The sequence below is a fragment of the Nelumbo nucifera genome, chromosome 4, assembly GCF_055504915.1.
Source record: "Nelumbo nucifera cultivar China Antique chromosome 4, China Antique-T2T, whole genome shotgun sequence".
Taxonomy (NCBI): domain Eukaryota; kingdom Viridiplantae; phylum Streptophyta; class Magnoliopsida; order Proteales; family Nelumbonaceae; genus Nelumbo; species Nelumbo nucifera.
Genome location: NC_142652.1, coordinates 80,099,760 through 80,122,120, shown reverse-complemented (window position 1 = coordinate 80,122,120; position 22,361 = coordinate 80,099,760). Strand labels below are relative to the sequence as shown.

The 22,361-nt window shown below is 38.2% G+C and overlaps 1 protein-coding gene and 1 pseudogene across 2 annotated transcripts in view; both read right to left on the bottom strand.

Moving 5' to 3' along the window:
* Nucleotides 1-2,503: 2,503 nt before the first annotated feature.
* Nucleotides 2,504-22,361, bottom strand: part of LOC104589001 (fumarate hydratase 1, mitochondrial-like) — a 36,211-nt gene continuing 16,353 nt past the window's right edge. Inside the window, exons 5-18 of one of the 2 annotated variants that reach the window (XM_010247161.3) lie at nt 21,988-22,098; nt 21,709-21,792; nt 8,531-8,629; nt 8,401-8,451; nt 8,275-8,324; nt 6,377-6,458; nt 6,131-6,225; nt 5,972-6,038; nt 5,796-5,846; nt 5,439-5,534; nt 4,989-5,087; nt 4,860-4,889; nt 4,713-4,778; nt 2,504-3,037 (exon numbers count right to left, since the gene is read on the bottom strand). In XM_010247161.3, coding sequence (XP_010245463.2) covers nt 2,951-3,037; nt 4,713-4,778; nt 4,860-4,889; nt 4,989-5,087; nt 5,439-5,534; nt 5,796-5,846; nt 5,972-6,038; nt 6,131-6,225; nt 6,377-6,458; nt 8,275-8,324; nt 8,401-8,451; nt 8,531-8,629; nt 21,709-21,792; nt 21,988-22,098 — 1,068 coding nt within the window. In that variant the 3' untranslated portion in view covers nt 2,504-2,950. Of the gene's footprint in view, nt 3,038-3,223; nt 3,287-4,712; nt 4,779-4,859; nt 4,890-4,988; nt 5,088-5,438; nt 5,535-5,795; nt 5,847-5,971; nt 6,039-6,130; nt 6,226-6,376; nt 6,459-8,274; nt 8,325-8,400; nt 8,452-8,530; nt 8,630-21,708; nt 21,793-21,987; nt 22,099-22,361 lie in introns of those variants that run through there. The other variant, XM_088902412.1, reaches the window with a different exon arrangement.
* On the bottom strand, nt 15,585-17,553 carry LOC148800765 (NADH dehydrogenase [ubiquinone] flavoprotein 1, mitochondrial pseudogene; annotated as a pseudogene).

The window sequence follows — 22,361 nt, the reverse complement described above, 5'->3', positions numbered from 1 at the left end:
GCCCAAGCTTGGCCTTAAAATTTGTGGGCCTAATGCGAGCATGGGCCTAGGCCAAATTGAAACGATCACCCCCTAAGCAAATTGTTTTTGGTTTATTAGATTTATGAGGATAGGGGAGAGAGAGAGAGAGAGAATAAAAAAAAGGAAAAAGGAATAAATGAATTTTAGGCAATTTAATAATAATTGAGAAGAGAGAAATAACGTAGTTTATTGGAGGAAAGGAAGTTAATGGAATGATTAATGATGAGAGATAACCAAAGGAATTAATGAGAAAGAGAGGAGAGAGTTAATGGTAAATTAATGAGGAGAGATGAACGTCTAAGACTTAGGGCCTGTTTGTTTGCTCTGGAAGTGCAATAATTACATTAAGAGGTATATTGGTATTGGTGAACTTTTCTTTCCTCTAAACTTTGAATACAGAGAATGTTGTTCAGAATTCTAAATTCTGAATTCGGAAAATTATCAAATATCCATTTTGACCCCATATATTAGAGTTTTTGTTTGTCTTTTTGGGGGTATCATTGTAAAACAAAAAATTGTATGATTGCACTTTAAGAGATAAGAAGAAATGAACAACCATTTTTCTCTTAAAGTTAAAAGATTCCTCTTAAGAGATAAGAGTTAAGAGGAAACAAACAGACCCTTAAAGCTGATTGGCTACTTAAGTTATTTTGTTTAATTTTAAAAATAAAAAATTCAAAAAAAAAACCCACAAAATAGATAAATGGTAGGGAAGCAAGGAGAGCCACACTGACATGACATGTCTTGTTTTATTATATCTATCTACCTATCTATATATGGATAGATAGGAATTGGACGATTTCCACATATAGAAATCACATGGAATCAATTGCACGTTGTGAAATTGGGTGTTCAACAACATGGTTTTGTTTTTGAAAACAAAAACAACTGGCACATCAATAAAAAACAATATGATTTTTCTGATGTGGCAGTTGTTTTAACCATGTTGTCGACCACCCCCTAAAATTTCAAAAGTATCATACTAGAAGCTTATGGTAAAACACACAAGATAATAGTACATAATAGAAATAAATTCATAAATTTCAAGAAACAAACTAAATTCTAATTTTTATTCACATTCCATACAAACCATTTTGGAGTTGAACTCATGGCTGCAACCCAGGCATGTAGGGAGGCTATAGTATCCTAAGCAAAACAGCCCAGGCAAAAGGGCCTTCCGTGGAGAGCGCCATCCATGTACTGGACCATCCTGGCTCCTAGGTGACCCAAGAGCCCATGTAGGGAGGCTATAGTATCCTCAGAAAGTTAGCATTGCTCCACCCAATTGTAATCATGCTGACAAAACTGGGTGAGGAGAAAATTGCATTTCTCCTTTGAATGAATAATGAAACAAGACATGGTGTTGGGTGATTTTATTGCCTCCCATGTCCTAAGAATTAAACAACAAACTGCTAATGTTGTAACCCTCTCCCCCACCCAAAGCCAGCTAAATCCCCACCAGTGGAACAAAATTTGGGGCCTCCCAGTGGAACCCAAAGTTAAGAATGTTCTCTAGAGGTGTTGTAAAAACACAATTGCAGTCCGATCCAACTTGTTCAAGAGGAAACTTGCGAACGCAGACCTTTGCAGGTTGTGTGGCAAACAACCGGAAACTATCTTTCATGCTCTTTGTTAGTGTGAATCCCCTAGAAAAGTTTGGTTTGAGCTGTTTTGGGGCTAACATGGAGAGGCACCCAACAAATATGGCCTTTGACACTTGGCTCTTTGAATGGCTAGAAACCTGTGCACGATCAAAAGGAAACAAATTGTGGCTTTTCCAAACTACTGCTTATCTACTTTGGAATATATGGAAATCCAGGAATTCCAGTCTTTAATGAAGCAAACAACTCAGTTGATAGCATTATCTTGAATGTGAACAGATAATTGTAGCTCATGGCAGAGACTCTGAAGCCCTGCTCAAGAGGTACAAGTGCATCTGAAACTCGACAGGAGTTTTTCCCTTTTTGGCAATCACAAAAAAACGGAGTGTTTAAAGTTGATACAGACGGTGACTTTAAAGATGGCAAAGGTAATTTTGGTGTAATAATCAGAGACAGTTCTCGTCTTAGCCTTGCAACTTGTTTTGGATCAGTTTTTGTTTCATCAGCCCTCCAAGCAAAAACTTTTGTTGTTAAACAAGGTGTTGTCCTAGCAAGCCTTGTCATCCTAGCCAAGCTTGCTGGGACTGAAAGGTGTGTTACTGAGACAGACTGCCAGACACGTTCAGGAGAAGACTCAGACTTTTCAGCTGATATTTCTCTTTTGGTGAAAGACATCTTTTTTGCTATAGTGGGCCTAGATTTTTCCTTAAATTTCATTAACAGAAATTGTAACAATACAGCTCACAAGCTAGCCCAGCGGGGCTTCGTGGATAGGGGTCTCTTTCCTTTTGATTGCCCAGATTGGATTAATCTGGAACAGACAAACCCCATCTAGCAAACTCTATGATATTGTACTGGTTTTATTATTAATGCATTCCCCCTTTTACAAAAAAAAAATAGTAATAATAATAATAATAATAATGAAAGCTAGTCTCATGTATTACAATAATTGATTTATTTCAGGGAAGAACCTTTCTAGAGTCTAGGCACATCATCATGATGAATTTGGCCCCTCTGTCTCTCATGAACCCACCATTCTATTTCCTCCAAATTTCTCTCTCCTATAAAGGTACAGGAGATTTCCTTATTAAATTGATGCAACTGCGTATCAGTTGCCCTGTGGTATGAACCAAAAATCACCTACTCAAAACAAGACAACATTTGTGGAGGATACATCAATGTTACGGCTTGATTAGCTATATGCATATCATATGTATCTACCCCCATCCAATCAACTGGAGATGAGATGGTGTGCAAAAATGGAACTTCAGGGCAATTTGCTGTCAAGTCTCGGAAGATTTTGTAAGAACTCCAATATCTTTCTCAAATCAGTCAGAGGGACCAATCATCTTTTCAGGCACCACGAGTTTGTCAAATTCTTCAGAAGCAAGCACTCCAAGTTTCAATGCAGACTCCTGCAAAATAAGAATTTTTTAGATTGAGATTTGGCAACATCCAGGAAAATAGATGGCATCAAGCAATGAGCAACATGTGCAAAAGAAATGCTAGCCTACTTGAACAGTAGGGAATCTAACATCCTTACTGTATGCAACTTTTGGTTAATTTAAATTAAGGTAGTCTGGAGCATTTGGTATGACGACACTAATGGAATTTGTGCTGCGTTCCTCCTCACTCAATTAAGGTTGGGAATAGCAACCTTTTTACTGTTCAATCAAACAAATTTTATCATACACAGGTTAGAGTTTAAATTACCTGGTGCATCAGCTGCCACTCAAAGTAATCAAAATAAAATGATTGTCAATAAAAAGCACAGTCGATGAAATTTAGCATGCCTAACAAAAAAAGATGGTAAAACTTTCATAAGCTAAGGTGGTAAATGAACTCCAGCAGGAAATAATATTTGGTCAAAAGTAAACAATCATCTCCATCTAGGTCACCATTAAAAGATAGGGTTCTATTTAACTGCAGCTATAAAGCTTTTGCAGGTTGAACACTTGTCAAAATTTTTTATGGTACTTCCTCAACAATGGGTTCTATTATTCACCCTAGGCGACAAGGCGCCCTTGGAGGCTCGCCTCGCCCAGTTGCCAAGCAGTTTTGTGCACTGGGTTATAAAATACTTTTATATTTATAACTTTTTGACATTATAATTATAAAATAGACATTATTAAACTAGAATATTCATTTTGTGTTTATATACTAATTTCATTTTATTATTTTCTTATTTTGTTAGGATTTAATCAACGCAAACATTGCCAACTGCTGTATTGAACCCATGGTTCAGAGAGGTGTATCGGTACTTATAACGATACTCCCCCTTTTTTTTATTTCTTTGGTTTTCAATTTCATTTATATATATATATATATATATATATATATTTGATACAATACAATAAACCCGATACGGGGCGTATCGTATTGAAAATTTGATCCTTGATTGAACCCTCAAAAATTTCAAAACCTAAACCAATAAGCAAGGGAAGAACTTAAAATTTTGCATAATCAACACATTTTCTTCTTCTTCTTCCACCTTTTCTTTTCTTCTTTCCTATAACAAAAGTAGGGGTTCAGCCCCTATATTTTTTGAATTTTCTTTCCTTTGTTCTTTTTCTTCTCATAAAATGTTGATTTTCTAGACTTAAACATGAAATTTATACTTCTTTTATGAAATTATGAATAATTATTAAGGAAAGATGGTTATGGAACATAGGGAACTACCCTAGGATGTATGGTTTTACTTAAAAAAAAATCCATCGCCTAGGTGACTAGGCAACAAGGCGCCCCACTGTTGCCTAGCCTTGCCTTGGCGCCTTGAAAACTATGACTAGTTTTACTATTTTTCTTGCTCATGTTCCATCAAATACACCTCTACTCCCACTGACAAAGGCCATCCCAAAATAGCTGGTAATTTAAAGAGAAGCCTATGGTTTCAATGTTAGGTACACAATTGTTTGAGGACTTAAAATATTTGAGAAATACTGTCACTTAAAAAAAAAAAAAAAACTTCAAACAAGAGAAGGAAAGTGATTTGCATGACACATCACTTATAGTACAGCTAATTTTCACTATTGCTACAACAGATCCAGAATACCAAAGAAAATCCAATATTCCATAGTCATGAATTATAACCTTCAGGGTAGTTCCTTCTTTGTGTGCTTTCTTGGCAACCGCAGCAGCATTGTCATATCCAATTTTCTACAAGTTTAGAAAAGTAAATGTGAGCAATAAAAACATGCTTGATGAAGCATCTAAGGAATAAATAGAAAAGAGACTTACAGGGTTCAAAGATGTAACGAGCATCAGAGACTGCAATGCCAGGAAAAACATCGCAGGGCATTTTGGTCAGTTACTTCTGATTTTCCCATATGAAAGAATGGCAATAATTGCAATGTACTTAAGACATACCTCATGCAGTAATTTTGAAATCCTTCCATGATTGGCTTGAATACCCCTAACACAGTTCTTCTCGAAGGAAATAGATGCATCACCAAGCAACCTCAGTGACTGCCAATAGAGAATCATAAACAATTGTTGGAAACAAAAATTTAGAATATCAATAGAAACAAATGATAAAATGAAAGTTGTAGAGGGAAATACTCATTGGTAATGCAATTCATCAAGATATTCTATTCAATGTAAAGCTAGAAAAACTATTAACTAATTGAGTTTCTAGGATGCCAAAGCAAAAGTTGCAAAGAATTGTTTCCTTCTGCTTCATGACAATGGTTAATGAAAGATTAGGGAATGTTATAATTAAACCCTCGAATCAAAATTAATAGAAGTTCCTTAAAGAACCAAAGCTAGTACAATCTCTTCTCAAGTATAGATTATAGCAGTAGAAATGAAAAAACATACACGTAGAAGGCCACTAGCAATTAATGGCTTGTATACATTCAACTCAAAATGGCCATTTGATCCACCAACCGTAATTGCCACGTGGTTTCCCATAACCTACAAAGTGCCAAGACATCTATCAGCTAAGCTCAGAAAAGAAGCTAACTCTTCTGGCAAACATTGAATAATGATAATTTTACAAAGAAAGAGTTCTTCATTTGACCAGCATTAATGTGTTATAGATATCAGCCTACTCAATACTCCTAGTATGATGTGGTCAAGAGATTATTATATTCAATAATCAACAGTTGATTGATAATGATTTGTCCTTTTCATACTGTCCAACATGAATTTGAAAGTGTAAGTCAATCTATTTACCTGTGCACAGACCATCGTGAGAGCTTCGCACTGAGTTGGGTTAACCTTCCCCTGAAAACAGAAGAAACTCCATGCTACTATTACAAAATAAAAGGAAAATGACTTTACTGCTTTACATTACAACTGTAGTTTTTCCTAAAGGGGAAAAAAAGAATAAATCAAGGAAAGGATTTTACAGGCATGATACTGCTGCCTGGCTCATTTTCAGGAAGAATAAGTTCACCAAGACCGCAACGTGGACCACTGAGGGAAAAAACATCATAAGTTCACAAGAATAATGCCAAATAAATGAACGAAAATTCATAATCAAGCACACACACAGAGCATGAAAGTACCTCCCTAATAAACGTATATCATTTGCAATTTTCATAAGGGAAGCAGAAATTGTGTTTAGGGCTCCACTTGTTTCAACAAAAGCATCATGTGCCGCCTGGTAAAGCATGAAGAATTGGAGCAAACCAAATAAATTTATCATGAAGAGTCAAAAGAGAAAGAAATTTGATCAATGATTTAAATCCCACTTTCTATCACCTAGATATGTGTGTATAGAAAAGGGAACTTTATGGGGTTTAGAAATTAACCAGAGCTTCAAACTTGTTTTCAGCTGTGACAAATGGTAGGTTAGTTTCTTCAGCTACAGCTGCAGCAATTTTCACATCAAACCTGAGATAAAATGCAAATATTGTGAAAAGAAAGTATAAAGAAATAAACCAAAAACAAAAATCAGTACAAAAAATTCACAACACAAAACAGGATATAATTTCACAGTGAATCAGTAATATCTAAAGAAAACCATACCCCACATTGTTGGGAGCCTCATGCAGTGGGTTGCCCATCTAATGAATTCCAATTGAGAAAGCAAATTCCCCTTCTAGCCCATATGGTAACATCTTTTTGTTAATAGGCCTATTAAATCCTTGTTCTCATTGTCTTGGTCAAATTCAAATTTTCATCTTTAGAATTTATGCTTTTGATGTCTTTGAATGGCTCCATATGCTTGATTCTATATTTAGTTACTCCTAGAGGTTGCTAATCTACCAATTTCTTAAGTCTAATTGAGAATTTACATAATTGGTATCTCATCAGGAGGCTGCTGATAGCTTTGAACAGTGGCAGAGAGAAAATTCCAGACTTAGGAATTTGGATGCAAACACACAGATATGGTGCTTTTGCCATATGCTGTTTTTCCTAAACAAATTGAACCATTCGACTTCTCAAACCGTGTGTCTTGATATCCTTAGGCAATATAACTGATTAAGATGTAATGCTGCTCCAGTCCTCCCATTCACCTTTTTCCTTGTAGCTTTAAACCTTATAGTTAAATGATCACTAGTAAGAAATTGTTGTTCTTGTTAATATTATGCTTTTATCATCATCAATTTTAACAAACAAGAAGTGGATATTAGGTTTCTTTTATCAAAAGATGAAAATTCCTTCACAAAGAACAAAAATATTTCTCCATTCCCTAAAAACGGTATAACCCAACAATGTTCAAGAAGACATATATTGGTTAAATCTGTGCGCAAGATCAATAAACTACTCTATATCTCCTGTATGAGGTATAAAGAAGTATAATGCTGCATTGTACTTTAGACAAATTCCAACCTGATCAGCACATGGCTGCAATTTATAGTGTTGGTAATTTGTTTGGTTCCTTCTATAAAGGGAAAAGTGTTTCTTCATTTCCTACAAATGGTACAGCCCAATGATGTCCAACAAACGCACCTTGGTTAAATCTGTGGACAAGGTTGGTGGATTATTCTAGATGTCTTGTAGGTGTAAAGAAGGTTGACGTTGCTATGTACTTCAAATAAGCTTCAACCTGGAAACCCCTCTAGCATGGTTTCATGTTGACTCACTTGTCATCTTCCTTTTCACTATTCCAACTTGATTGTACAAGTTTACTTGTTTGCATTTTCTTTAAGTAATGCCAAGCTACTAAGATGATACCCTTTTGAAGGCTGAGATGTCTGTACTAAAATTGGGATGACCCGCACTTTTTATAAGATCAACATATATAATCAAACTATTCATAAAATGCAAAGGTTTTCATGTTGAATCACTTGTCATCTTCTTCCTTTTCACTATTTCAACTTCATTGCACAAGTTTACCTCTTTGCATTGATTGCTACTAAAGTTCACTTTTTGTAAGTTCAACAACGTCAACCTTCAAAAGGGTATCATCTTAATAGCTGGGCACTTTAGTAGCAATCAATGGCTTGCATATATAATCAAACTAAGTATGCATGCACTATTGGTGATATTCATACATATGCATAAATATAAAACTGTTTGTGGTTATCAATTTTGTAGGCTTGCTATGTCCAAAATCTATGTCTGTGTCAAAATAATCTGTGTCTGTATCCATAGGTTTTGCTAGCAGTGGCTCAATATGACAATCAGGACATATGACAATGACTCCAAAGAAAAATTAGAAAGAAGAAAGATAAGAAATTCTTTGAGCCCAAGGAAATCATACCCCTTTTTGGTATTCAGTCCCGTTCCAACAGCAGTCCCACCTTGTGCAAGCTGCTCAGAAGACTTCATCTTGTAAGAACTCAAAAGAAGGGAAAAACTAATCAAATGCAAAATTTCAGTCACCTACTTGATACATGCGAGGAAGAGTGCAGATGATTCTGTCAATTCCATATTTTACCTGCAAATGGAGTACTTAAATAAATACAGAAGCACCTCTTATATACCAGGAAGAAGGTACAATAGAGAGAAAAACTTACTTGAGTAGCATACCCACTGAATTCTTGTCCAAGAGTTAAAGGTGTTGCATCTTGGGTGTGAGTGCGTCCAATCTTAATAATAACTTTAAATTCAAGAGACTGCAGAGGATTCATAGAATAGTAATTGTATCAGTGACAGGACATGCATACAACTCCTTGTAGAAATTGATGCTGGAAGCCATTAGGTCCATTAAACAAACAAGATCATAGTTTTCCATGAATTCATGACTAAACAGAAAAAAAAAAAAAGAAAAGAAAAGATTGAGCCTGGAAATGTAATTATGTTTCCTTGCTTTAGAATATATTTTTTTATTGGAAACGGTAACTTCATTAATACAACTTAAGAATAACTTTCCAGAGTTAAGTACAACTGTCAACCCCTAAACAGGTGTTGATCCCCCTGTAATCTTTCTTACAAAACTGCCCAGAACATTCTCTCCCTCACAGTCCCTTGTTTAGCCAACATGTCTAAACCATTAGCTGATCTCCTTGTCCATTTGAAGCATGCACCGATCTCCTTGTCCTTGCTTTAGAATATGTATGCATAAAAATTTGGTGTAAACCAATTCCTCCTAAAGTACAAGCTCTTTGCTGAAATTTTTCAAGGGAAGGTAAACACCCGTGACGTGCCACAGAAAAAAAGGCCAAACATGTGCCTTTCTCCCCATGTGTGTGTTCTCTGTAAGGCTTGTGGTGAAACCTTCTCTCACTTGCTGCTCTCCAGCTCATTTGTTTCTTCTATTTGGGACTATTTCTGTTCTCTCTTTGGATGCAGATGGACCCCCCCCCCAAGACATAGTGAGTCTCTTCAACCCAACCTTCCTAAGGCAACAGAAGAAAAGGGGAAGATGTGTGTGGAAAACAGTACGTGCTGCTGTGGTTTGGTCAATTTGGGAAGAGAGAAATCAGAGGATCTTCAATGGAAAATGTAAATCCTTAGTGGAGGTGATTGAAGCCATCAAAATCAGATCAGTACATTGGGTCAAAACCTTGGATTTGTTCAAAGGTATTCCCATGGATGACTTCATAAGAAATTGGACAGAAGTGGTACTCTCAGAACCACATAGAGAAACTATAAGAGTGGAGTGGAGACCACCAGGCACCAGGGCCAAATAAACTGAAACTAAACTTCGATGGGAGTTCCTTTGGCAACCCAGGAAGAGCAGGAGTAGGGGGAGTCTTTCGAGACCATCATGGAGTAGTGCTGGCCTTGTTCTCAGGACCAATCGGGCTTGCAGACTCAATCCAAGCTGAATCAAAGGCTCTATGGCAAGGACTGAAGCTTGCAGAATAGGGGCAAGAGAGCTGGACATTGAAGGAGACTCACTTCTGATTATAACATGGGCAAAGCAAATTGAGTCAGTACCTTGGAAGCTAAGATTCACTTTTAGACAAATTGACCAACTTGCAAAGAGATTTAACTCTACTTTCAATTGGGTTAAAAAGGAAGCTAATGGGTTGGCAGATGTGTTAGCCAAGCAGGAAGCTGATAGACCATCCTTATTTTGGGCAGTATTGTAAACTACTTTGCTATGGAAAGTAGTAAGTACTGTATCTTAATTTCAGATTAAAATCAATAAATGATTTTCTTTGCTGATAAAAAAAATGTGTATGCACAGAAATGATTAATTCTATCCTCTTCCTAAACCAGATCATCCTAGACTTCTGTCAACAACAAATTTCTTCCCTATCTACAATTGTAGCCACCTCTCTACTTACCCAAAAAAAAAAATTGTAGCCACCTCCTTCCTTGGGTCTTCCCTAAAGAACTTATCAGCTCCTTTCTTTTTCTAGTTTTGACATCCCCAAAGCTTCTTTTGTTCCATTGTACTACTAACATTTCTTTTCAAAATTGATACTTCCTAATATGTGAGGACACCTCTGAGAGAGATGGGAGATCACTACTACCCAAAATTTGAGCTCTCACTGGTTCAAATTCTGTTCTCAACCCAGACAAAAGTCTTGCAATTTCCAAGTGTTCCCTTTGTTGTTGTTGTACCTTCAAGTCTATAAACAGAGGCTGATAGACATTTATCTCATTCCTTAGGTTCTTCAGGCCTGCAAAATATTCAGCTACACTCCCATCACCTTGTTGGAGAGTTAAAATACTCTTGATGCAGCTGATAGATCCTTGGCACATTGTCCTACCCCGTATACAACTGCTTGGCATGATCCCAAATTTCTTTAGCAGTGTCCAGAAACACAAGATTAATACTACTATGATTCTCCATACTATTCCACAGTGATGTCATTATCTATACAGTTTCTTGCACCCATTCATTGTACCCATCAGACCAACTCTTTGGCTTATCCTCCTTAATATATTTTAGTTTTCCTCTTCCAATTAGAGATACTTCAACTGATTTAACCCAAGTTACATAGTTTGTACCATTAAGCTTAACAGTAGTCAACTAGGTATTCATAAGGTCTGACTGTAACACAACAGCAGCTTTGGAACTATTTGTTGATGCAGCCATATGTCTAAAACATTTGAACAATGATCAGCTACTAAAATAAAGGTCTCTTCTTCAACTAATCAGCTCTGAAAACATACTACACCCAGTTTTTAGCATAGAAAAACACCATAAACAAGTTCGTTACTCACCTGAATGGCTGAATCACCAACCCACTTTGTAAACACAATACAATATTGCTCTCACACCACAACCTATCATTCAGCTACCACAAACTCATAAACACCTTGATTTTCTTCATCCACCCTAATTTTTTCCTGTCATCATAACTAATTGAACACCTTCCAGAAAAAAAAAAAAAAAAAAACATTTATTTTGCTGATCAAAAAAATAAATAAACATTACCATATAAGCACCTGTCTCCACCTGAATCTCAGGAACCATCTAAACTCCTGAATCAGAAGTTTCACCATCCTTACTGGGCATCATCAACTTTACCTTCCAATGAAATTGAAGTTTCTAATCACCACATACGATCTTCTCTTTTGTTTTTCCTTTTCCAGAAAGGTTGAGCTTCAGTAGATCCACATTCTCACCTTCCCTAATAAGCTTATCATTTTCAAAAACATCAACTTACCATCTGATGATATTGAAAATTCCCAATCATTTGCTGGAAACATCCTAAAGCTTCAATATTCATCAAAAAAAAAAAAAACTAAAGCTTCAAAGGACCCGGGTTCTTACCTTCCCTTGTAGCATTGTTATTGTTAGACTTTATATAAACTAATTCCCCCAATTTAGAGCCTTAATACTCTCTAACTCATACAATTGGATAGAATAGTTCGAAATTAACAAAATTTCAAATGGAAATAAATTTTAAAACTAATATCTATCACATACCAATATAAGCCTTAAAACTACAAAAGTTCTAAATAGAAAACTCAAAGAACCAAGAAAGAGAAAATCCCATCACAGACTCATTGACAGAGTCCATAGATCAACCAATAACTGGGCCAGTTCCATGTCCAAATTGCATAATCTTGGGCTTATTAAATAAATAATCAATCATCTTTCTAATGTCACCTCTTGACAATAAATCCGATTGAAAAATAAAGAAGCAAAGAAGAGAAAAGAAGAAAAGAGAAGAGGAGAAGAAGAGAAGAAGAAAGAAAGGAAGAAGGATTAGAGGCAAATGGAACAGTGTTGGCGGCGCCAGCTTCTATTATAATATATAGGGCGACAAAAAATAAGAAGGGAAAAGACCTTTGTGCCCCTGCTATAAGTAAAGTACAATATTAGAAAAAAATAAAATTCTTTAATCAACCAAACAAACCCTAACAAAATAAAATAAATTATTTCAACACTCCCCCTCAAGTTGGAGCATAGATGTCAATCATGCCCAACCTGTCACACAAATCATTATGCCGCACATGATGAAGACCTTTGGTGAAAATGACTACAAGTTGTTCTTCTGAGCTGACATATGGGGTGCACACTTCTCCACTCAAAAGTTTTTCTCTAATAAAATGCTTGTCCACTTCAATGTGTTTCATCCTATCATGGAGGACGGGATTAGCTGCAATGTTGATAGCAGCCTTATTGTCGCAATGGAGTGACAAAGGGTTGCTAACTGCAAAACCCAGTTCACCTAACAGATTTCTTATACACATGATTTCAGCAACCCCATGAGACATAGATCTGTATTCTACTTCAGCACTAGATCTAACCACCACACTTCGCTTCTTACTTCTCCATGTGACTAGGTTTCCTCCTACAAAAGCACAATACCCACTGGTAGACTTTCGATCATCAATTGCCCCTACCCAATCAGCATCAATATATACTTCCACCTTTAAATGTCCATGTTTCTGGAACTGCAAACCAGCTCCGGGAAACTTTTTGAGGTATCTAAGGATCCTCTCTACAACTTCAAGGTGAGTTGCCTTAGGATTGTGCATGAACTGACTAAGGACACCCACTGCATAAGCAATACCAGGCCTGGTCATAGACAAATACAAGAGCCTCCCTACAAGTCTCTAAAACTTCTTCACATCTTTCAAGAACTCTCCCTGACTATCTCCCAGTTGATGGTTAGGTTCAATTGGTGAGTCAATTGGTCTCATCCCTAGTTTGCCTATATCTTCTAGTAGATCTAGTACATATTTCCGTTGGGAAATAAAGATGCCCTTGTGAGAGCGGGCAACTTCAATTCCAAGGAAATAACATTAGGGGCCTAGATCTTTCACCTCAAATTGAGTGGCTAAGAATTATTTTAGTCTCTGTATTTCAGCCTCCCAATCTCCTATGATCCCTATGTCATCCACATACACAACTAGAGCTGCAATTTTCTCTTCACCTTTCTTCACAAATAGGGTGTAATCTGACTGGCATTGTTTGAACCCCATCTGTTGAACCGCTAAGTGGAACTTACTAAACCAAGCCCGAGGTGATTGTTTCAGCCCATATAAAGATTTTTTTAACCTGCACACTTTCTGTTCACTGCCTTTGGCACAAAAATCTGGAGGTTGGGTCATGTACACTTCCTCTTCTAAGTCACCATTCAAGAAAGCATTTTTGATGTCCAGTTGATGAAGTTCCCAGTCAAGATTTGTTGCCAATGAAAGAAGAATCCTAATAGAGTTCATCTTGGCTACTGGAGCAAAAGTCTCTACATAGTCCACTTCATATACCTATGTAAAACCTTTTACCACCAGTCTGGCCTTGTACCTTTCAACAGTTCCATCAGCCTTGTGTTTCACTGTGAACACCCACTTGCAACCCACTGGTTCCTTCCCTTATAGGAAGATCCACCAACTCCCAAGTGTCAATTTTGTGTAATGCATCAATTTCTTCCTTCATAGCATCTGTACATTTAGGTTTGGACAAAGCTTTTGCCACATTCTTAGGAACAGGGGTACTGTCAACAGAAGAGAGGAATGCACGATATGAAGGTGAAATATGGTCATAGGACACAAAGTGAGATATAGGATGACTAGTGGTACAAGATCTAACACCCCTTCTCTTAGCAATAGGAACATCAAGATCATTAATGACAGGGGAATCAACATTGAGAGGAATAGGCATATCAATAGGAGCAAGTGTACTAGGCTGATGAGAGGGATCAACCTCCGGTGAAGCCGATGATGTTGGTTGCATAGTGTCAGGTTCCACGGCTCTTGAACTCTGCTGGCTTTTGTGGCGGTGAAGAAAGACACGGAATGGAGGATCAGGTTAAGGAGGTAGTTGAGTCTGAGCCTGTTTCTCCTCAACCTTACTCTCCCCCTGAGGAGAAACCGAGAAAAAATGTTGAATTTCAAAGAGGGATACATCAATGAAGACATAGTACTTGCAAGAGGTGGGATCATAGCAATGACACCCCTTTTGAGATAAAAGGTAACCAAGGAAAACACAAGGAATAGCACGAGGACCAAGTTTACCCCGAGTAGGGGACAAGTTATGGATAAAGCAACGACACCCAAAAACACGCATTAGAATGGAGGACAAAGGAGTTGTAGGAAACAAAAGCTTATGTGGGGCCTTATACTCTAGTAACCAAGATGGCATACGGTTGATGATGTACGTATCACACAAAACAACATCCATCCAAAAACGTTTTGGAACATTCATATGGATTAACAAGCCACGAGCTACTTTGAGAAGATGACGGGTTTTTCTTTCAGCAACACCATTTTGTTGGGGTGTCCTAGCACAAGAGCTTCGTTGAAGCAATCCACTCGAAGCAAAGAATTCCATGAGAACACTATGGAAGTATTCCTTTGCATTGTCCGACTGGAAAATATGAATTTCAGTTTGGAACTGAGTGAACACCATGTGTTGAAAGTCTTTCACAATTTTAGGCACTTTAGCTCTAGATCGCATAGGGTAAACCCAAGTGTATCTAGAGTAATCATCAATCAAAGTAATGAAGTACTTATATCTAGCCTTAGTAGGTAGAGTAACAGGGCCCCAAACATCAGAATAAATAATATGAAACGGAAATTCAGATCTTTTATTTCTCAAAGGAAAAGAGCTTCTACAATGTTTACTCAATTGACATGCCTGACACTGCAATTGACTCACTGACAAAGACTCAAACAACTTTTGAAACATAACTTTTTAATGACTCAAAAGAAATATGACCAAGATGACTGTGCCATAAATAGGCTTGACTCTCACTGGACGAACTCAAGGACTCTGTAGCCACAAGACTGATATGACCCAGAAACTTGACACGCAGTTCACAGACTTACAGCAGCGTTCACACACTCAAACATCAACAAAAGAGACTAGTATTCATTCAGCAGAAAACATTAACAGTTGGTCGGTTCTTCGAGAGACCGCCGGCTCTCCCAAACACTCACAATATTCTTTACTCAAAGAAAAACATACCACCCCCATCCCCCAAAGCCCCTCCTTATACTCTACTAATAGCATAACTGACTCCCTCTATAAATGCCCAGCTGGCCTAGTTATAAATGCCCAAAAACTCTTCTTATTCATAACTGACATAGCTATAAATGCCCCAAGACTCTCCTTATTCCCTCCAGCTATAATTGCCCTCATGTGATTAATTGTTCAATTATTTCCCCCCCTTAGCTGATTGTTGACCTTTCCTCTTCCTAGCATTAATTGGGGCCTATCATTACCCGCCGCCCAAAGTCTAACCTTGTCCTCAAGGTTAAAATGAGGAAACTGGTCTCGAAGTAAGTCAAAAGGCTCCCAAGAATCTTCAAAATCAGGCAGGCCCAGCCAATGAATAAGAACTCCCAAACCAGTAGCTCTAGGCATAGTGGATGGACGCACACCGCGTACTGATATGTCCCTGCATAGGCCAAGCAGCAGCATCGCCCAATGCACAGATGGTGTGTCTGCTCTGTCACCTCTTGAAGCATGTCTATTTCCTCCAGCTTCGCGTTTCCAACCTTCAGCCTCTCCATGATCCTCCACAGCCATCCTGTCCCCTCCCTGCGTGGTGTGCACTGCCCACAACTTTCATGCTTGTAGAAGTAAGAGAGCCTAACAATTGCATCCACAATATCAGTTGACTTGTCCATCACAATTACAGCAGTTGTCCCTAAACCCGTTTGGACAGCCTTGAGTGCATCATAATCCATCAACGCGTCATCACATATGTGCTTTGGAATCAGTGGAACGGAAGAACCCCCTGGTATCACAGCAAGCAAATTATCCCATCCCCCTCTAACTCCTCCACAGTGCCTCTCTATCAGCTCCTTCAATGGAATACTCATCTCCTCTTCAATTGTACAAGGCTTATTCATGTGGCCTGAGACACAGAATAGCTTTGTCCCAGAATTGTTCTTCCTGCCAAAACTAGCAAACCATTCAGGATCATGCCTTAAAATGGTGGGGGAAACAGCCACAATGTCAACAGTTGTAACAGTTGTTGGACATCCATATAGCCCTGCATTAGCTGGAAAAGGAGGCTTCAACCTTGGTTTTCCTTGTTTTCCTTCAAGGCTTTCCAACAATGCCGTCTCTTCTCCACAAATGTAAGCACCAGCCCCATAGTGGATATGAACATCAAAATCATACCTAGATCCACATGCTTTTTTTCCCAAAAGTCCAACTTGATAAGCTTCCCTCCTTGCCTTCTCAAGGTTTTTCCGCTCATTTACATACTCTCCCCTTATGTAGATATAAGCAGCAGTGGCCCGCATACCAACCCCTGCAATCAGGCAACTCTCAAGTAGATTATGTGGGTCATGGCGCATAATTTCTCTGTCCTTACATGTTCCTGGCTCACTCTCATCAGCATTGACAACAAGATAAGGATGGCCATCAGATACTTGTGGCATGAAAGACCACTTCAGGCCAGATGGAAAACCAGCTCCACCATGGCCTCAAAGACCAGATTTCTTCATTTCATTGACAATCCAATCAGAGCCCTTAAGTACCAAGTCTTTATTTCTATACCAGTCACCCCGCTTCATGGCACCTTTCAGGAAAGGGTCGTGCAACCCATTAACAAATGCTTCTTCAAGGACTGATTCCGGTAGGTCACGTAAGGGAGCGGAGAGCACCTCGAATTGGCGACGATATTCCTTAACAGTAGAAGACTGATGTAACGAGAAGAGCGGCTCCTGTAAATTACCCTCTTGAGTCGATCGAAAACGTTCAAGGAGGATCTCTTTGAATTCTGTCCAACCACGAAAAGGTCGCCAACCATATTCCCAGTAATACCACGCCAATGCATCACCCTCTAAACAGACAACTGCAGCTCGCAGATGCTCCGCTGGAAGCAAGCCATTAATCTCAAAATAGCACTCTGCACGAAAAAGCCAGCCATCTAGATTTTCCCCATCAAAAATAGGTAACTCCAACTTCCGAGGAAGTGAATCAGAAGTATGTTCCGGGACTGACACTGAAGGAGACGTCGGGAAAGCTGCACTCTTCCCTTTATCAGCCGCACGACTTGATGCGGCTACAGGAGGAGCAATGTCCATTGTAGACAAAGGAGCTGGCAAGGTCTGTTGCTGAAGCAATAGATCAAAACGTCTTACCAAGTCTTGAACGTCTCCTTCCAGGGATGTGATCTTCGAAAGTCCAATTAATGCCAGGAAGAGGAAAGGTCAACAATCAGCTGGAGGGAATAAGGAGAGTCTTGGGGCATTTATAGCTATGTCAGTTATGAATAAGAAGAGTTTTGGGGCATTTATAACTAGGCCAGTTGTTATCTCATCGCGTAAGCCATACACTTCAGAATGCAGAGAAGTCAAGCGTTCTTCGAAACCCTCCACCTGCAATGTCACTTCCTTAGCTGTCACCATGGCCGAGGAAAGACGAGCTCTGATACCACTGATATGACCCAGAAACTTGACACGCAGTTCACAGACTTACAGCAGCATTCACACACTCGAACATCAACAAAAGAGACTAGTATTCATTCAACAGAAAACATTAACAGTTGGTCGGTTCTTCGAGAGACCGCCGGCTCTCCCAAACACTCACAATATTCTTTACTCAAAGAAAAACATACCACCCCCATCCCCCAAAGCCCCTTCTTATACTCTACTAATAGCATAACTGACTCCCTCTATAAATGCCCAGCTGGCCTAGTTATAAATGCCCAAAAACTCTTCTTATTCATAACTGACATAGCTATAAATGCCCCAAGATTCTCCTTATTCCCTCCAGCTATAATTGCCCTCATGTGATTAATTGTTCAATTATTTCCCCCCCTTAGCTGATTGTTGACCTTTCCTCTTCCTGGCATTAATTGGGGCCTATGAAACGGAAATTCAGATCTTTTATTTCTCAAAGGAAAAGAGCTTCTACAATGTTTACTCAATTGACATGCCTGACACTGCAATTGACTCACTGACAAAGACTCAAACAACTTTTGAAACATAACTTTTTAATGACTCAAAAGAAATATGACCAAGACGACTGTGTCATAAATAGGCTTGACTCTCACTGGACGAACTCAAGGACTCTGTAGCCACAAGACCAGCTTTATTCTCCAACATGTAGAGACCATCCACCATGCTTCCTCTACCAATCGTCTTTCCCGAGGCCAAATCCTAAAACACACATGAAGACGGAAAGAAAGTAACTGAACAGTTCAAGGAGTGAGTAATACTACTAATGGAAAGCAAATTTATAGGTAATTTAGGAACATGCAGTACATTAGAAAGGGTAAGGCCGAGTGGGAGAGATATGGTTCCTTGGCCGGCTATGGTGGAGAAAGAACCATCAGCTAGTCTCACCTTATCTCTCCCAGAGAGACGGTTGTATGCCTGAAATAAATTTGACTTACCAGTCATGTGGTTTGAGGCTCCGGAGTCGATTACCCAAGGAGAACCAGAGGTATGAGATGACACATGGAAGGCAGTGGCAGTGTTGCCTGATGTAGACACGAAAGAGGTAGAAGTAGGACCAAAATCCATCTGGCAAAGAGTCCTACCATATAACTCCAAATGGTCACGAAAGGAGTTGATGATCTCTTCCTTAGGGTCAGAACTTGGATGCCTTTCCTGAGTTACCATGGGATTAGTCTCTTGAAATGCCATATTAGTTGAGTTATACTTTTTTTTATTCTGCTAACTTGGTTTCTTGCCCTGATCAGTTGTTGACTTCTTACCAAATCCTGCGCCCATTTAGGTTTTCCATGGAGATCTCAACATGTATCTCTGGTGTGTCTTGTCTTCTAGCAGTGAGTGCACCAATGTTTACTCTTATCATCTGTTCTCTTCTGAGAGCCACCTTTCTTAAAACCACCTCCGACATTAGTATCTAAACTTCCCAGGACAGCTAGGGCAACTGGCTCCCCCTTTATACAATTCATCACTTCTTCTTCTCTCTTCTGACTGAACTAAGGCATAAACCTCCTGAACTGATGGCAAGTCTTTACTTCCCAAGATCTGCACCCTGATGGACTCATATGAAGGATTCAGCCCCAAGAGAAAGGCAAATACCTGTTGTTGAGATACAAGTGACTTGTATGCCTTTGCATCTTCATCACACTTCCAATTTACATCTTGATAGTGATCAAGTTCTTTCCATATCGATGTCAGATCTGAATAGTACACCAAGAGACTCCTCTCCCCCTGCTTGCAAGTAGAGGATTCAACTTGCAGTTGGTATATCTTAGCATAGTGCCTCTGCTCTGAATAGGTGGACTTTGCTTGTTCCCATATTTCACAAGCAGTTTCAACCCACATAAATGTCTTTCTTACCTATGGCAGTATGGAAACCAAGAGCCATGACATCACCATACTATTTTCTTAGTTCCACCTATCATATTCAGCACTTCCGTTCTTTGGTTCCTTCACTTTCCCATTGATGTATCCTATTTTCCCCCTAGCAGTGATGTAGAGTTTTATTCCCCTAGACCATTCAAGGTAATTCAGACCATCAAAGGGAATAACAGCCATGGAGAAACTCATATCCATTCTCCCACTCACTCCATTTTGTCTTCCTAAAACCCCTGAAGTAGCAGAATTCTCAGACGACATGGTCAACACAGAATTTTTTATCTAAACTCTCAACTTAGGATCCCTCCTTTTATCAAAACAAAAAACTCCACACACAACGAGTGAGCAGTCCACACACACTTCAGTTTTGGACTTAATCTGAGCACAAGAACAGCACCAATTTCTAGAAAAAACAATATGACAAAACTGATTTTCAGACCTGTATGGAATAATGGTCCCAGCCTACTAGTTTTCCAGAAGGTCTACAAGCATTAATCACTAAGAGAGATCCTTACACACATGAAATCAAGCCAGCAAGCAGAGAAAGCAGGTCATCCGTGACCTACCAGTTGCAGATCTGATTCGATCAACCCAGATTTAATCCTCTGTTCCGCCCAGATTCAGCAACTTTTAGAAGAAACTTTATCGCCCAGATTCAATGGCCTTGCTCTGATACCATCTTCACAATAAATCCGATTGAAAAATAAAGAAGAAGAGAAGAGAAGAGAATAAAGAAGAAGAGGAGAAAAAGAGAAGAAGAAAGAAAGGAAGAAGAAGGATTAGAGGCAATGGAACAGTGCTGGTGGCGCCAGCTTCTATTATAATAATATAGGGCAACAAAAAATAAGAAGGGAAAAGACCTTTGTGCCGCTGCTGTAAGTCAAGTACAATAACAGAAAAAAATAATACGCTTTAACCAACCAAACAGATCCTAACAAAATAAAATAAATTAATTCAACATCACCAAACTCAAGCCAAAATGGAAAGTTTTGACACTTAAATTATGTCTCAAGTAGAGTGTGAACTAGACAGTTTCCACTCAGGTTTCAATTTGAAGCTATGGTAATTGACATGAAAGTTTGAATATTTGACTTCACCATACCATATCAATATGGAACACCAATTACGCACCAAAACTATAAGTGCCCTTTTATAATTCACTTTTTCTTTTTTTTTTCCCCTTTTTGATGAGTGTTTTCTAATTCCCTAAGCACACACACAGTTCCAAGAATGTAAATAGGGGCAGAGGGTCCTGAAAAGCACTAGAAGGATATCTTCAAAGAAATCCTCAGAATTTAACATTGGTCAAAACCTTTCCCAAAAAGTAAAGAAAAAGAGATCAAAAGGATTAAATTTTGATCAAGAAATTTCATTACCATCTTCATGACTTGAGCATGGTTCTTTATGAACATCATGTCATAGTAGGGTTAATGCCATACATTGTTAACCAATTCAAGCATCTTGGCTATAATACACAACCAGAATTCAAGGAAAAGCCAGTATTATAAATAGACTCACACGCCAAAAGATAAGTAGATTTGATCAATAGAACCAGATACACTGACACACTGCTTAACAAAAACTTGGGAACTAAATGCATTTAATCAACCATTACCTGACTAATCTGAAAAATTAACACCATTTCTTCACATACTGAAATATTGTACAAAATTGTGTACTATTTATATTTAAAACTTTGTAGTGCCAAATAAAAATACCACATTTTGCATTAGTCAGATACTTGGATACATCTTTACAAGCACGTCTGGGTCTCAAGCCTCTTAAGTCAAACCACCCATACATGGATACATGAAAATGCTCTGGCTTCTCTGTTTATATGCTTTTTCAGAAATAAAGTTATCTTAACTCTTTTCAAAAAAAAAAAATCTCAGGTGTATAAAATACAGGGATCGAGATGCACAACATGCAATATGAAATGCTCTGGTGTATGAACATTAGCAGGCCAACCACATGAAATACATACAGAATGAGCTGTAGCTAAGATACATAAAATTGTACCCAGAAAGAAATAATCTAAATATTTTTCAACCTTTGAATCTAGTGAAGCATGCAATTGTTTCAAACTTGGTATAAACCTTGAATTTATTTCAACTGCTGCAGCAATGTGCATGACCTGAAGAATGGAACATAGTCCTAGTTAGCAACTAATAAAACAATAGCGGTTTAGTCATTTAAATTGCAAAGCGAGAAATTCTTGCTATCTTTAAAACAAATTCTCTTAAGAGAAAAGCAACAAAATCATTGTTATTAGAAAGATATGCAGAACCTACAACATATGCCAAGACCATAAAATAAGTAGATGCCTTACAGTTGGAAATGTGTCATTTGAAGATTGCGACCTATTAACATGGTCATTTGGATGCACAAACTTTTCACCACGTTTATGACCAAGAATTTCAGCTGCTCTATTTGCAATAACCTAAAGAATGCAAAACAATCAATAATTATAATATCATCCAACTTTAAAAAGTCGGAAACCAAAAAATATAGTCGCAATTAAACATGGAATGTCCTTTAACATGAACTGTATGAGAGCTAAGGTTATAAGGAATTAATGTGGAAAGGAATCACATGAACTGTACTAACAGTCAGAAATCAAAAAATAAATTGCAAGGATTGTATTCATTAAGAGCATATGCCAATATAGAAGAATCACAATGTGGGAAGGATACAGAAACAGCA